This window comes from Genypterus blacodes, unplaced genomic scaffold (genome assembly GCF_046128005.1).
Source record: "Genypterus blacodes isolate CSIRO-AG114 ecotype Tasmania unplaced genomic scaffold, CSIRO-AGI_Gbla_v1 ptg000021l_1, whole genome shotgun sequence".
NCBI lineage: Eukaryota > Metazoa > Chordata > Actinopteri > Ophidiiformes > Ophidiidae > Genypterus > Genypterus blacodes.
The window spans coordinates 2,011,597-2,028,189 of record NW_027466834.1 but is presented as its reverse complement, the minus strand read 5'-3'; the positions used below and the strand labels follow the sequence as shown (position 1 = coordinate 2,028,189).

Sequence of the window (16,593 nt, the reverse complement as noted above, 5' to 3'; positions counted from 1 at the left end):
CACTGAGTTAATTAGTCTGCATTGTGAGTGCTGAGGCCTCTAAGATTGAAGCACAATATGGAGTCTGTGGTTGTGACAATAGCGCTGCTCTTCCACTTAGATGTTGTGGAAGCACCAAAATTGGGGAGCTGAAAGGCCTCCGGAGATCCGAAAGGTTTTCTCACAGAGGTAATCATGCAGAAGACACAACATCCTCACACAACCGCTGCTGCTTTTGCTCAATGCTCATTAGTTCAGATGTGTGTGTGGAGCATCCTGGGACATGGTGAGGTGGTTTACTGGGACTTGGGACGGAACAGAATCTCTCAAACACTGAGCCCAAACGGTTTTCTTCATTACTCCTCCTGAACATCTTTATAAATATGCGAGGTGAAGATGAACAATGCTGCAGAACACCGACACACAAACAGCACAGGGAAGAATTCTGCACAGATAAACTTTACTTAATCAATTCACCTTGATATTAACACCACCAGATATGATGTTAAATCCCTCACAATCTACAAAAATATAGAAATATATTCATCTGTACACAAAAGTACAGTAACAGGACTCCCTCTGCTGGATTGGAAGAAAATAGCACATTTTGATTTTGTAGTTTGAACACCTTTTCATTAAAAAGACTTCACATCTTCGCAAGTTTTAAAGAAAATATTTTAGCAATGATCAGTGAATATACTGTATATATATATGATATATTCTAGAATGACTTTGTGTGACTCATTACTGTAACTAATAATGAATCTAATTAGTTATGTAATTCCTAAGTTTCAGTTTATTTTCCTGAGTAAAATGTCACTAAAGCACAAATTAAAAACTTTTTTACACAAGTCAGGCTGAAACAAATCTATGTATATTTATTGTTTTGTATCAAGTGTCTGAATATTTGACATGAGGTAACAGAAGTTGTGCTTCAGCATCCCTGACAGTCCAGAGGAACAGAAATGGAGGAGGGTAACAGATGGAACGGCACAAAAGAAATGACTCACAACTACACAACAGACTACGTAGGCTACAAATGTTGTTTTTATTATAACTTTAAATAATGTCTAAATAAAGGGACTAATGACATGCTCGTGTGACTTCTTCCAAATATCAAAAATATGGCATTGAGTGATGTTTTCAGCAGAAATCTATCCAGGGAGAAGAGCGAGAGTCACAAGGCGAGACTGCTGTGGACTCCGTCCATCTTAAGACTGAACGTTGAAATGAGACGTGTCCCGCCGTGATGGACGGCATCGTTTGGAGAATATCAAAGGGGCAGTGATAATATCAACCGAGTGTCACATTCAAAAGAAAAATAGTTTTCATATATAAAAACTGAATGACCTGTATACATTTCTACCTGTCAACATGATTTTTTTACTACAGAGTTTTAAAAAGAAAGACATAAAAGGAACACACAAAGGGGAGAAATCGCTATTTTTATAATCAGCTCCCTTTGGTAAAAACTGTAATAAATGGTCTTGCATTTGTCGGTTTCATATACATACTAACTTTAGCCATTTATCACTAAAGTCCACAGTAAGCTTGGAAAGTATTACTAGCACAACAACACAGATCTGTCATAAAAAGTCTGACACTATATACAGTGTATGTACAACGTGAGCGGCGTGTGGACAGTCCTCCCAGACTGAGACGTGGGTGGATGTGTGTGTGTGTGTGTGTGTGTGTGTGTGTGTGTGTGTGTGTGTGTGTGTGTGTGTGTGTGTGTGTGTGTGTGTGTGTGTGTGTGTGTGTGTGTGTGTGTGTGTGTACAAGCTGGTGTATATTGGTGTCGGGGCAACTGCCAGCAACATTTCTAAAAAGTTGATTTCCAGGGCGTCGAAGATTATCCAGGTTAATAGAACTATATATAATATATATACACAACACATACACTGGAATACATGTCAGGATCTGACATTCACAAGATTTACAATTTTACAGTCTGAGATCCAACAGTGTTGTGAGGCTAAGTTTAGTCTTTTTTGCGTCTATTTTTCTTTAGTTTTTTTTTTTTTTATATCATAACTTGCAACAGTGCTCTTCACTCGAAACCTGACATCACCGTTTGGAGCTCAGGCTGTACGTCATAATGCTGCCGTTTGTTTTCCGGGGGGGCGCCTCTTTCCGATTTGTGACATAATGGTTATTTGGCCGTAACGCAGGAATGTCTGCTCCAGATCTATGGAACGCCAGCCTCTGTTGAGCTCCCTAAACCTTCAACCTGGGAAAATAAAAAGACACATTTCTCTTGCTAAATAAGTGCACTTGTCCGCCATACTGTGTGTGTGTCTGTGTGGATACTGCAGTGTAACAACATTCATTGGAGCTCTCACCCCAATGGCTTCAGACAAGACTTGTCAGTCGAAACCTAAACCAAAGCTCAGCTGCGATGAAGTACAAAAACACACTCACTCACTCTCACACTCTGTCAGGCTAAGCTCTGTCCTAAAGGCTCAGGGATGTTAGTTTGACGTGTGGCTCGGCGTGCTGGTAAGAGTTCAGGTTGTGTCTGGAACATGACCATTCCTAAGTTTTGGCACCAGAGGCCCTGTGAAAAAACGGGCCCAGCTAAAAACGCTGGTAAAATCAGTAATCCTGTCGCCCTGGATACAACATACACGGTAGCTAGCTTAGTTGTGCTCCCATGTCAATCTTGAAAAGATATTGATAAGTCCTCTACCGCCCTGACCCGCCCTGTTTGACCTCAGACGTCAGAAAATGTGTCTTTCCACCAGAGCTGTGGGCTCCCAGCGGCTACGGCGCCTTGCTGACCGGGCCGTACTTGACACGGTACTTGTTGATGTTCATGAAGTGGAGGATCTCCGGCTGGCGGCTGGTGGTGCACGGTAACAGGCCGTCGCGCCCTTCGCCCATCAGCCACTTGTTGGTCTCGGCGCTCATGTCGCGGGTCACGTGCTCCTTCGCCCAGGACTCCACCAAGGCATGGAAGCGGTTGTGCAGCCGCGTGCTCACTCGCTCGTGTGACTGTGGAGGGAAGAGCAGGTCGCCTTCATCACATTCTGGTTAAACTGATATTAACGTTGCCACCACCTTTTATGTAGTAATATTATGTACGTGTGTGTAGTTAAATGGGGCCTTAGACTCCCTGTCTAGGCTCTCATAAGTTAAAAAGCTCAGTGGCGTGTGATGTTTGAACATCTTAAATCCTCAAATTCAGAATTCAGAATGAAAATGTAACCGACACAAACTGTGGCAATAAGTTTGTGATGTAATATTAAATTGCTGCGTTACTTACTAACCTACACACCATGTCTTACTAACCTACACACAGGAAAGAAAGTTGGGAACCGATTGTTGTCTTGTTGGATTCCAGGCTTGGTGAAGTACATTTGCTGACACCTAGTGGCCATTTAGCAAAGTGGCACATATTGTCCCCACTCAATGAATGTTTGTTAACCTTTTAGCCAGATAATTACTCTGGAGGCCAGTGAGCACTTGTGTATATGTATGTGTGTGTATGTATGTGTAGCTGTGTGTGTGTGTGTGTGTGTGTGTGTGTGTGTGTGTGTGTGTGTGTGTGTGTGTGTGTGTGTGTGTGTGTGTGTGTGTGTGTGTGTGTGTGTGTGTGTTAGCAGGAGGAAGCGGTGCGTACCTGGTGAGCTCGCAGCAGGGCGGTGCGTCGGTACATGTAGTCCTCAGACTTGAACACGTAGACCATCTTGTAGGAGTTCAGCTTGAACATACATTCCATTTTCTCCTTTTCCAGAGACTTCTTGCCACCCTCGCACGCCTCTTTGTCCAGCTGCTCTCTGCCCTTCTGGTATTTCCGGATCCGCCTCAGATTCCTGGTTAGGAGCGAAAACAGAGATGCGTGAGGACGGCGGCTCATGTGATCCAGTATTGGGGAGTGAGGGATATAACATCAGTGGTATGAGTGTGTGAGTGTGTTTCCTGCTTACCTGGGGAGAAACACAGGCTTCTGAGCAAGGTGCTCTCTCAACTCCGGAGTGGTGGAATCTGGGTTTAAATAGCGGCCGACAAAATCGGACCAACGCTACAGGGGAGAAGAAGAGCTGTTTAAGACCGATGATGTGATGTAAACACAAGGCACAGGGCGTCGGCTACACAGGTGGATCCTTGGACTGTGTGTTGGGTCGAGGTGGCTTGTGGATTTAAAAAGTTGATTTCCTGAGTTTGCCTTAACTTTTGTCTCACTATTAAGTGTCGCGGCCTCTCACCTCCGCCTCCATGGGCTCATCCGAGTTCTCCTCATCAGAGTCGAGCAGCTCCACTGTGAACTGCGCCTGGCCTCTGTTTCTCAAGAACATCACCTGGAAATGAATCAGGGGCGAGAAGATTGATAAGTTCAAATGAAACACTTGCCTGTTTGCGTTACAGTGTCATGTTACAAATGGTACGTGTCTATATCATCTACAGTATCATGGTGGAGGCTAGTGACAGCCCATTGCTGATGGTTGGAGATAGCAAACAGACTGATGAGGCGCGCTCACATTGACATCAGATCTCAGTCACACAGATACAGAAACCTCAGTTACATTTTGGTTTGGTTTATAGGATTTTCACTGCAAACCAACAATGATGTAACCCTCATCTCTGCTGTAGGATTAAATCATCTTGTGTTGATTACAGGCTAAAGTCACTCTTGTTCCATGCAACACATTTATGAATTCAGAATAAAATGCACAACACAATTAAATTAAAATCCATCAAAATAAAGCTACAAACCGTTTCAAAGCCGAGTGTTATTGTGTTCACAGGAAGCTGGGTGAGTTTGTGTCGGGCTACTAACAGTTCAAATGTTACAGGAAGTTTGCATATTTACCTTGAAGCAGTTCTCATCAGACATGAGCTGCTCTGCTTTCCGCTGGTAGAGAGACTCTGCGGAGCTCCGCGAGGCCTGGGTGGACAAGGCTCCGCCGGTGGCCCCGTTTGTGCTCTCGGCTAGGTAGAGGTTCGTTACTTGCACGCAGATCTCGTCGCTCACAATGTGCTGGAGCTGAATGGGGGAGAGGCACTGAAGCATGAGCGGAGAGGAACAGATTTATGCTGATGTGACGATTCTACGCGTGGGTCACTAATCGTCTCACCTGCCGGACGATGCTTTGGATGAGCTTGTCCATGGTGAAGGCGATGTAAGCGTGAATGGTGAACATCTCCCTGAGGGAATCCTCATATTGAGACGCCTCCATGTTTCCATCCAGCAAATTGCGAATCATCTCCAAGCAGGCAGAGTAATAGTCTTCCACCTCGATGTCCACTAGACAGAAAATAGAAACCAATGTCAGACAGCAGGCCTGAACACATTTTATTACTTCAACATCCTGCGACCTGCGTACATTTTGGCAGCAGTTTCTTTTGTTATCATTTTGACTGTGTGTGTGTGTGTGTGTGTGTTACTCACTGGGCTCTTTCAGTCTCAGCTGGATTGCCGGGTTGTCGCTCTTCTCCTTCTTGAGTCCCAGAACTTCCCTCTCCCAGTCGCGTTCCCTGACCACCTCCTCGATCTGCCGCTCGGCCTGCCCGTACAGCCGCAGCAGACGCGAGCACAGTGTCTGGTGGAGGCGCAGGAAGATGTACCAGTTGTTGTTGACGTAGAAAAGGTTGTAGGCGTCATCGCAGCTGCGCAGCTTCTGTGCCGCTGTGTTGCTGAACAGCAGCTTGGACTTGGAGGGGCTTCCGCTGCTGGGGACACCGTTGTGCTTTTTTGAGGCCCCTTCCTCCATATCCATCTCTTCCTCCTCTTCCTCCTCTTCCACGTCGGAGAGCTCCCCGCGCTGGGCGAACAACATGTCTGGGATGAAGTGGTAGATGATCTGTTTGATCTTGTATTTGTCCTCCTTCTGGATGCCGGATTGTCGCTTGACATGATGGATAATGAGAGCTGCTGCGTCCTCCAGGATCTGACTGTCCTCGTACGCCAGCGTCAGATGAGGGCCCGTGGGTGGGGGGGCGTTTTCCACCGATGCCTGTTCCTGGCGCTGCAGAGCAACAACAAGACAATATTAAAATTTAAGACCCAAGTCTATTCTTTTAACAGCCTCTCCAGTATGCCCGTCTTGCTTTTTATTCTTACTCTTTGTACTGTTCTGTTGTACTGGCTCTTCATCAGCCATCTCGTCTCTGCTGTCTCTGGACTTCAAGTTTTACCTCCAAATTCCCTGTTGCAGTTAAGGTACGTTTTTTTTTTACTAAATGTAGTGGCCCCAATCTGTCACTTCGTAAGTAAGCTTGGCAAGCAGAGACACGGTAACTTTCCATTAAATGTACGCTTAAAAGAACTGTGTTACTTCCAAGGTTGTTTACAACAGCATCAGGGCATAAAGGTTGCTTCAATAAATGATGGGGGGGGGGGGGGGGGGGGGGGGGGGTGTTCTTACTTTTTACTTCGGCTATTGTTACATCACTGGGAACCACATAAAAAAGATTTACCTCATCATAGATGGTTTCAATTTCATTCAGCAGGGACTTGGATCGGAGCACTTTGGTGTCGTTCTGTTTAAAGTTGATGCCCTGGTGGTCGAGAGATTTGAGGTAATACTTCTCGTTCTGCTCCCTCCAGATCTTGTTGAAGCCTCTTTGCGCTTCCCGCCACTCTTCCTCTTTAGTCTTTAACCTGAGTAGAAGAGAATAGGCAAAGTCGGATTAATAAATTGTTGATATCCAGTAACGTAACAGAGTGAAATATCAACATTAGGATAAGTCAGCAAATTAGTCAGTAACACTTCTCTTTTCTGACTGTTACAAGAACTAGTTCAAACTCAAAAACGTTCATTGGCACCCACCTTTTCAACACAATGGGGACAGACACGGCAGGATTCTTTTTCAGGCCGTCGATGATGTCGGGTGCTTTGTCTCCGTATATCCTCTGGATGGCCTTGCGGTGCACCACTTCCGAGGAGCCGCCCAGCGTGTTGTCCATGCGGAACTTGGCCTGCTCCTCTGCAGACATGCGGGAGAGCTTTCGCTGCACCGTCTCCAGGACTTTAATGGTAGCCAGATTTGTCTCTAGCACAACATCCAGCTATGGGCAAGAACAAATAGCAGCTTTATTACCATTTGCTGTGTGGGCATGCGCATGACGTTTCAACTGAAGACTCGTTGAGTTCCTTTATTTCCGATCATTACCAGCTGGATTTAGCTATTTAAATTTTCACTGCAGTCACAAGCACAGATCTGCTACGTGCGTTAACATGCTCAACGCCTTAGGCTGCCATCACACCAGGTCTTTCACAACACACACACAAGTCTTTCTTGGAGACGTGTGTATAATTAAGACAAAAATGTGATAGTAACTTGGAAAATGGAAAAGTGAAATGACTTTTCACGTTCAGTAAAGCCATCACGCAGCTCGGGATATCACAGTTGCAGTGAACATGATGATGATGTCGTGCTCACCTCAAAGCGTTCATCCTCACATCTGTAGATATGTTCCTCATACTGCGTCTTCTTGGAGCTGACAAAGGTGGAGTCCTCAGACCAGGAGGGGAAGGAGACCCAGGTGTCATTTAAGACCTGCACACACACACACACACACACACACACACACACACACACACACACACACACACACACACACACACACACACACACACACACACACACACACACACACACACACACACACACACACACACACACACACACACACACACACACACACACACACACACACACAATCTTTAAGCTCAATGCTTTTTGATTTGGCGGCAAAGGCAATTCTTTTTAATGTCCAGTGTAAATGTGTCTTGGTTTAATGCCACTAAAACATGTTTCCCCACTTTTTTTACAAGTATTTCCCTTCTCACCTCTTTGCACAGTGGAGTTCTGCCGGTGCACTTGGGCTGCTGGTAGCTCTTGGGCAGTGCTCTGTAACTGGAGCCCAGCCTCTTACAGGAGGCATAATCGATCTCCATGGCGATACCTTCTGTGGCCCGCTCTTTCGGGTAGGTCTCGATGTGGGACATCTCTCGATATCCCAGGAAGTTTTTGAACCAGTTGAACAGCTCAGGGAATTTACTGTACATCAAAAATGAAGAGAATATGCCTGTGATGTAGTTTACTGTGCAGGCGTCGTCAAGCTCACGTTCCAAGTAGTGTGACGGACCACTCACCCCAAAAATGGCAACACCAGCTGCACCAGTTCAGCCCTGGAGATCACTTCCTGGTTAAAGATGACCAGACACCGCAGGAAGTTGTCATAAGCCTCTGCACTTCGCAAGGCTTTGCGCACCTACGAAGGAAAATACATTGAAGAACCAATTGATGACAAAACCTCCTGGAGGGACACAGTGTACAAGATAATACTCAGTAGTACAAGACAAGGTTAGGTAGAGTGAGGCATTACATCCACACTAATAGCAACACTTATCAGAAACTCTTGTTTTGGTGTGAAAATGATGTTCATCCACGCTCACGTTTTCACAGTGTATGAATATTGCCAATGGGTTGAAAAATACAGCGATTCATATTTTTGTCCAGCCGAGGTATGAAACCCCCCAAAAAAGTATCTGAAGACACCTGCTACAAACTCACCTTCTCAAAGAATAGAGATTCTGTCCCAACTCCATGCTTGCTGGCTTCTGCCAATGACGAATCTTTCAAAGTCAGTAACTTGGGCTTTTTCTGTGGCGTTACCAAAATAAAAATGGGGGAGAGGTGAGCAGAATACTTACAAAACGTGGATATAATAGAAATGAACTAGAAGTCGGCGTCGGATTACAACATCAGAATGTGGCTATGTACCTTGACGGGGGGCGGAGCTCCTGAGAGGGGATGCCGGCGGATCTGGCAGCCATTCTGATTGGGCCTCTGCTTGTTATTGAGCTGCAGCTTTTTGGCTGTGCCGCCATGGTCGTTCCGTACAGACTCTGCCTTCTCTGCAGTCGTCTTATTCAGCAGCTGTGGAGATATCACAATACTGATATGACACAGGCACGAGAATATGGTTTCCCAAAGTATATATATCAGATATACACTATAAATCTGAAGTGGTAAATAGCAAACGTGTACAATCTCAGTATTCGCATCTGACTGAGCTTAAGAAAGGATGTTCATATAAGATGAAAAAAGTATAATGAAAACCAATTTAAAAAATCAATAAATAACAGACAAGAGATTAAACATGATGACAAAGACTTAATTAGTAGCAGTAGAATAGTAGAAACTAGTAGTAACTGCGACTCCATCAACTTAAAATGAGGGACAACACAAATCTACTCACCACTGAGCTGTTGGCGTCAGGGAGGAACTGGCCAAACTCTGAAAGGAGGTCCTCTTGGTTCTTGAAGAGTCGGGCCACCTGAGCGTACACCTCCTGCTCCGTCAGTGCTGGGGTGTAGTTTCCTCCAGCCTCCTTGGCGTTACGCTGTTCCTTCTGTAATAGACGAATACACGATTTCTGTCTTGTCACTGTGGAATCTAGGGTAATACGAGAGTCTAGCGCTGTCTCTAAACCCTCAAATGCAAACTAAGATCAGCATATGGTTTAAGGATTTTGGCTGTAGTTGCTGACCTGGTAGGTGTGGAGGATCTCCAGGAAGGCTTTGTAAATGTCAGGCTGGCCTTGGAAGCGGTTCTTGATCTTGTTGACATAGTTGATGGCATGGTTGAACTCCACAGGCTGGTTGTTCTGCATGGGTGGACCGGTGGGGGTCCCGCTGAGTGGTGGTTGGAGCTGCATTGGTGGGGAGCGCGGGGAGGTGTACGGTGGGATGGACGGATTGCTCTGACTGCTCGGTGTCAAGGCCGGAGACTGGACAGGCTGGAGGGGACAGAATATGTAAGATCACTGTGGCCCCAAAGGGAATACATGACGTCTAAGTTAACAGAGGGAATTCAAATATCTGAGCCAGTCCCAACAATGGTGATGTTTTGGCAAGAGACCTAAACTTATTAAACTAATTTTGTACCCACCTTGCTCATCTTGGCAGGGGTGGGCTGTGTGACGAGGGGTGCAGTGCTGGTGACAGCAGCAGGTGGGGGCTGCGCTTGGTGCTGTGTAGAGGCGCCTGTTATGGGGATGTTCTGTACTGAGATGCCATGTGGGGTGATGTGGTGGATCTGACCAGGTGTGGTCACATTGACCAGGTCATTGGTTTGGACCTCGATCTTGTAGCCAGGAGGCAGGAAAGTGTTGAAGCCCATGATGAGATCAGGGTGACCTTTGAAGAGTTGTGACACTCTGCTGATGACCCCTGGGGTATCAATACTGAAAAAGGAGAGGCAAAATACATTTCAATTTACAACAGCAGGAGAGTATATGTGATATTATTAACTAATCTCCAGTTCTTAAATATCTTTGCCACTAATATGTAATAAAGCAATTGTATTGATCCCAATAAACAATAAACCCAGAGGCAATACCTGAACTATGAACCCAGCACTTACAGTTAATTCACAAAACACTACATAGCTGATGTCAATGCTGTGAGGCATTACTGGTAATACAAATTATAATTGGGTGCAGTTCTGAAATGTTTTGAATAACTACTGGAAAACTTTCTAATCAGAAAGCTGGACTTGGCTTAGATGTTAAACCAAATTACCTACAGTGTCTTTGAAGTCAAATCAAAAGAGTGCTCACCTTTGAGATTTGAATTCTTTCATTATGTCCAGGAAATCATTGTAGACTTGAGGCTGGTTACCAAACTGCAGTTTCACTTGGTCCAAATATGACAAAGCATCTTCCACCTGAAACAGAGAGATAGGTCCGTTTTTTGATCTGATTTCAAAATCATAGTTTGTCAGTTGAAACCTAAATTTTGTCATCATCTAGTGATCATGTTCATTCCTCAAAATGTAGTATTTTACTAAAACGGAAAAATACACAACTTTACATACATTTTTATATCATGCCATATTGTAAAAACCAGTCAAGCATTCCTTTTAAAACTTCACAGATTATAAATGTTTGGCAAATTAAAAAGCTTTGGTTAGCACCCACAGTGGTCCTTGATGTGTGTACTTTTCAGGCCATGGAACAAAAACCTAAAGCAGTGGAAGACAAACCTTGAGCCTCTGGAACTGCTGCTGGCCCTGTGCTGAGGCTTGGGGAGCAGCAGTATGGCTGTGACCTGACATCACAGAGGGCCCGTGGGACTGGACCCCCGGGCTGTGATGGTGGGGCCCTCCATGAATGGCAGGGCTGGGGGTGTGCCCATGACCTCCGCTGTTCTGTGCAACAGTTGGAACCTGGAATAGCACAAAAAATTACATCCACAAGAGCAAATATACAATGGATAGTGGATGTGGAAAAAGTATAGAAAGACGGAAAAAAGAAGCTTCAGAACTTGAAAGACTATCTAGGGTATGAGTAACATGTATGTTTGTATGTATGTGTAGTAAGAAGTAATGTTTGACCTGGCTTAACTTTTACACATGCAGCAGTTCCTTATATAATTTACAAACAGTGTGTACCTGGTATCCTTGGGGGACTGAGTACTGGACACCTGCGGTGGGCTGCATGTTGTCGGATACAGCCTCATACACAGCCGGGGCTGGAGCAGGGGCCAGGACACGATGCTGGAAAGCCTCCAAGTTGCCTGGGAGGCGCCGCTGCTGGGATGCGAAAACCGTTTCCTGTTCCTCCAGTCGCCTCTTCATTATGAACACATACTCATAAGAGCTGAGAGACCTGGGAACAGATAGCACAGCATCACAGGTCTCATGAGAGGAATTCTCTGGAGTCAGTATCTGGATATAGGGATCATATATTAATCATTAGCTGTTTTAAGTTCAGGAATTCAATTGTGAAATTATGAATAGTGCCAGTAAACTGGCGTGTGTTTCAAGACTGAGTGAGAAAAATGTTTGACTATACAGTATATTTACAGAAAAACATCATGTGGTCATCTTGTTGGGGCCACATGTGTAATAGTGCATACAGGCAGGTGATAGAGTACTACAATTTATTTTTTTTATTTATTCTCCGTGTAAGTAGTGATATTTGCAGATTTCCCTCAACGAGCCTTATCGTGGCTGCATTCCATTTAGATTTTTCTACGTCCCTTTTAATATGTCTGCTGTCACAACAAAATGTTAATCCTGAGATATCTCTATGGATACAAATAAATATATATAATAAACATGCCATGCGGGTTGTCCATATTGAGACAGATAGCACGATGTGAAAGCCGGAGACACACATGTGTTGATGAGCGAAACTTTGGGCACTGTATGTAAAACTTGTACCATGTAGCCAATGAAATCCACAGACACTCTACGTCACTGATGAACCAAACAGGTGCTGGAGGATCGTGGGAGTGTCTGCCATTCACAACTTCCTCCAACCAGCAACAAACCGTGAATGAGTTCGTTTCGCTTTATAAACATAACTGCGTTACAAATATATCATATATCTGTTTAACTATCCCACTGGCTGTCAAGCTCCAGAGCCGCCGCGATGCAATTGGCTCTTCCGTGCCTTCTTCGACAACGGAGCGGCACCGACTCACTAACGCCGCTGCCAGCCAAAGCGGGCGAGGCGGCGGTGTTTCCTTGTGTGTACACATTCCACTTCATTTGCCGTAGTACCGTCATGTCCATGCTGACTCCTTCTCGGGTTTGCTACATGCAAACAGCGGCTAGCCGCCAAGACCCTACATCGTCCCTTTTACGGCCTAGCAACACAAGCACCGACCTCGAGTTACAACACGACGCTGTCCTCACCGCCCGCCATTTAGAGCGTGGCACAGGACTGCAAAATGTTACTCTCCATTACTAACAGGTAAGCGCCGACTTAACCAAGTTGCCGCGAATCTGAGCGGTTACCCCGAGACCGTAATGAAATGATGATTTATGCCAACTTCGACGAGAACTTGTTTAGTCGGCAAGGGTCGTACGCGGCCACTTAGCTAATGTAAACAACACGAGTCGCCCAACACCAAGCACCGTAAGTGCTAGCGGCGAAGCACATGCAGCTAACCATTAGCGACCTGACCCGCTGTGGTCAACATAGACTTTCTGGAGCAAGCGTTGGCTACAGATAACCGCGGTGTTTATATCAGCTCTGGCTACAAGTGAGTGTCATGCATAGAAGCTACTAATCCCGACATTGTTTACTGAGACGCTTGCTAATGTTAGCTAGCTGTGTTAGCTTGCTCAATGAACTCACCCCTCTCCTAAATGGCAAGCTGAAGTTCGCAGACGATGCACGGATATTCCGTTATGTCTGGATGGCTACGAAATCGTTGACTGGAACAGACATCAAAGCGACATGTATGCTGAAACAACTTATTATTTACGTTTGGCTTGCAATGAATAATTCAAGCTATAAGCTGCAACGTGAAAATCTCCTAGAGAGGAAAACAATCTCCGTTCGGTTAGGTGGATGGGGGGCGTGGTTTCAGAGACGAGTTCAGCCCGCTGTCGAAGGCTATTGGTCGGTTGGCTCACAGGATCCGCTGGAGGAGGGGGCGAGGAATGTGGATTGTAAATTTGAACTGTCAATCAGGATACATCGTACAACTACTGCGCACGCCCATTTTGACTTGAAGCGCGACAATGAATGCCAGCGGTGAGTAGAGCGCCGCTGTTATGGAGAGGACGCCGATCGGTGCCGTTGTGAGCGGATCAGATCAATACCCATCGAAAACTCGCTTAACATTTTTCTGTCCTATTGGACAAATAACACGAAAGCACATTCGATTAACAGTTCACCAAATACATGCGGCATACTGTATAATAGTAGCTGTCGTTAATCGCCATTTTGTATCGTAGACAATCGTGTGATTATTTTTTAAAAGATTAGTAAATAAGTTGCATATTACACAAACTGGGTGTTTTTTAGTTTGAAGTGGTTTAAACCCGCGACAGAATCATTTGCACTTCCTGGACATTGGTGACACGTGACTGTGTAGGAGGGCGCGAACTGCACAGCGACGTCTTCTTTTCGCTCACGCCCCGCCTCTTTGTTGGCCTCATAGCCAATCAGCGCACCGGGCCGTCATCACAAAGCCCCAAAAGGTGGAATTTCCAAAATAAACCATCGCCCACGACAGGCGGAGCTGCAACTCCAGCCCGGGATTCCTCCTTCCAGTCACCGAACGGAGGACTACACATTCGACAGCGGCAGAGGGCTGCAGCGCGCACACACACATTACTACACTATTCCGATAGTCCCCCCATCTTGCACGGCGCACAGCGTTCTTTTCGAAATGCTCATTCCGCACCGAATCCAACTTTCCAACTGTAAATCACTGACTTGAACGTATGTTAACACGGAGAAAAATCGTAGTTCCTTGGTTGTTTTTACAAACAACGCGTGTATGCGAATAGTTATAATGCAGGCGGTAGGACGCCCACAACATCGGACTACAGCGCAGCTAAGGTGTCGGTCGAGTATTTGCTGCTACTCAACCGAACAGATCTACGACATTAAACGCATCATATGTCACTTGACACAAACACCGCCGGGGCACGACGTGGTAATAAGGGTCCATCTTTGCTCAGCGAGAGGAGCCGATCCAGTTGCCCTTACGAAACAATGCCAAAGTCAAACGAAACGGGAACTACGGCACAGCTACCTGGGAACATCGGCAGCCAGCGCCGCACCGTATTCCCCGCGTCACAACACGCACACCACCGACACAAAGGGACGGCGGCGCATTTACAACTCCTATTCTTTGTTTATTTCAACTGGAGTAAAATGTCTAACCTGTCTCACCACAACAACTCCCTCCCCCTACCGATCCATTTGCACACAAGCAGTACATGCACACACAACGCTGCAGACGGAGCGAATCCACTTTCAGGCAGCGGGGCTCCCTCGGAAATACGCTTCCACCGCCCAGATAGCGGTTGTTTACTAATCCGACAAGCTGACCGACCTCCTGCAGATTTCCTCCGCAGTTATCTGCGTTATGTTTGTGGCTATTTTGTTGTCGTTTACGAGCAAACCCCGTGAATTCATTCCAGGTTACAAAGGGCGGACATGACTGCAGAACGCTTTATCTCATACAATAAACACCGTCTACTTGTTCTCGCAACATTTCAGCCAAAATAGGTAAGTTTAACAACATGTTACATACCCAGGAAAAAGCCTCTCTACTCCGGATTCGTGTTTGTAACAAAATAGTTGGAGACGCCCCCCTCCGTTGGCATTGGCGCATACTACAATGCACGTCACTTTATTTTGAATATCACCCGCTAAAACCGAGGAAGCTTCACCGAAACCACTGGACCAACAGCACCACATTTGGACCAGAACATCACCTCAGCCCAACATATTCGTCGTCTTCAAATCGATTCAGATGGTTTATGTTTCTTATTTGCTGCTAATACAAATGCAAAATGTATCAAGCTTAAACCTTTAACTCTATCATGTGTAGTTTTATGTCTTGAGGCCTTCCTAAAAAAGACCAATCGGGTTCATCCATAACTGCAATATTTTTCCCTTGTTTACGTGCTATGTTGTTACACTCCAAAGTGCCTTGTTCTAACAGACAGCCTCCCATCAGACCCTTTAAGTCTTCATGCAAAGAATGTTGCTCAGCTTCCCTGTTAATGTTTATGCATCTTTAGCCACTTTTCCTATTCCTCTGCAGCTAACAACACACTCCCCATATGAATATTCACAAACTATTTGATGCATTTTAAATTGATTGGGCATACAACATAGCCAAATAATATAAATCATACATAAAAATATCCAGTATTAAGGATATGTGAAGGATTTTAAATTTTTGACATTAAATTTTACAATAAAATCTTAGTTTAAAGCTTGGTTAACTTAAATTATCTCACTGGTGTATTACTTCTGGATGAAGTTTGATATGGCATGATGGTCAAAAGTTTCGGATCATTCTGCTCAGTGTCTGCTGTCTGCCTCCTTTTCTTATATGTATGAGTATTTGTAGCAAGTCACGTGATATAGTAGTGATGTGGTTATTTTCATTAAAATTCCACTTTTCTAACTTGCCTTTTGTTTAAGTTGTTTGTTTTCTTTCATATGTTTGTTACCCATACTTCTTTGTCACAAAAAACCTTATGAAGTTTGGTTCTTTTATGTAGTTATTATGGGTCTACTGAAAATGTGACATTTTCTGCTGGGTCAAAAGTATACATACAGGAATGATAATATTTGGTTACATGTCCCATGGCCAGTTTCACCTCAACTAGGCACTTTTGGTAGCCATTCACAAGCTTCTGGCAAGCTTCTGGTTGAATCTTTGACCAGTCCTCCTGATAGAATCAGTGTTGTTTAGCTAAATCGGTTGGCTTTCTGACATGGACTTGGAAAGTCAAAGGAGCTCAGTATGGATTGAAAAAGCGGATCATTGACTTGAACAGGTCAAGAAAGTCACTTTAAGCCATTTCAAAGCAGCTACAGGTCCCTATATCAACTATGCAAACAATAATTTGCGAGTATCAAGTGCATGGCACAGTTGTGCCACTGCCATGATCAGGAAGAAAACGCAAGCTATCACCTACTGCTGAGAGAAAATTGTCAAAAAACAAAGTGTCAGTGTCCACAGTCAAGCGAATTTTACATCTGCATGGGTTGAGAGACTGGCGTGCAAGAAGGAAGCCCCTGCTCCAGAAGCGGTACGTTAAGGCTCGACTGAAGTTTGCTGCTGTCACATGGACAAAGAAAGGCCTTCTGGGGCCACGTTCTGTGGTCAGATG

The 16,593-nt window shown here is 45.1% G+C and overlaps 1 protein-coding gene across 2 annotated transcripts; it reads right to left on the bottom strand.

The window, feature by feature from the left end:
• Window positions 1–1,008: 1,008 nt before the first annotated feature.
• sin3aa (SIN3 transcription regulator family member Aa) lies at window positions 1,009–15,022 on the bottom strand. 2 transcript variants are annotated; one of them, XM_076142036.1, is made up of 22 exons: window positions 14,997–15,017; window positions 13,082–13,161; window positions 11,386–11,602; window positions 10,978–11,160; window positions 10,553–10,659; window positions 9,883–10,177; window positions 9,482–9,730; window positions 9,191–9,343; window positions 8,713–8,868; window positions 8,503–8,592; window positions 8,082–8,200; window positions 7,776–7,986; window positions 7,366–7,482; window positions 6,753–6,991; window positions 6,400–6,583; window positions 5,372–5,948; window positions 5,058–5,227; window positions 4,793–4,966; window positions 4,188–4,280; window positions 3,909–4,003; window positions 3,602–3,794; window positions 1,009–2,973 (listed from the first exon to the last, which is right to left on the bottom strand). In XM_076142036.1, the coding sequence occupies exons 3-22, from the start codon at window positions 11,569–11,571 to the stop codon at window positions 2,743–2,745; spliced, it is 3,822 nt and encodes a 1,273-aa protein (XP_075998151.1). In that variant the 5' UTR covers window positions 11,572–11,602; window positions 13,082–13,161; window positions 14,997–15,017; the 3' UTR covers window positions 1,009–2,742. The 2 variants fall into 2 exon arrangements, with proteins under 2 accessions (XP_075998151.1, XP_075998152.1); XM_076142037.1 differs by lacking the exon at window positions 13,082–13,161 and having other exon boundaries at window positions 14,997–15,022.
• Between the last annotated feature and the right edge of the window lie 1,571 nt (window positions 15,023–16,593).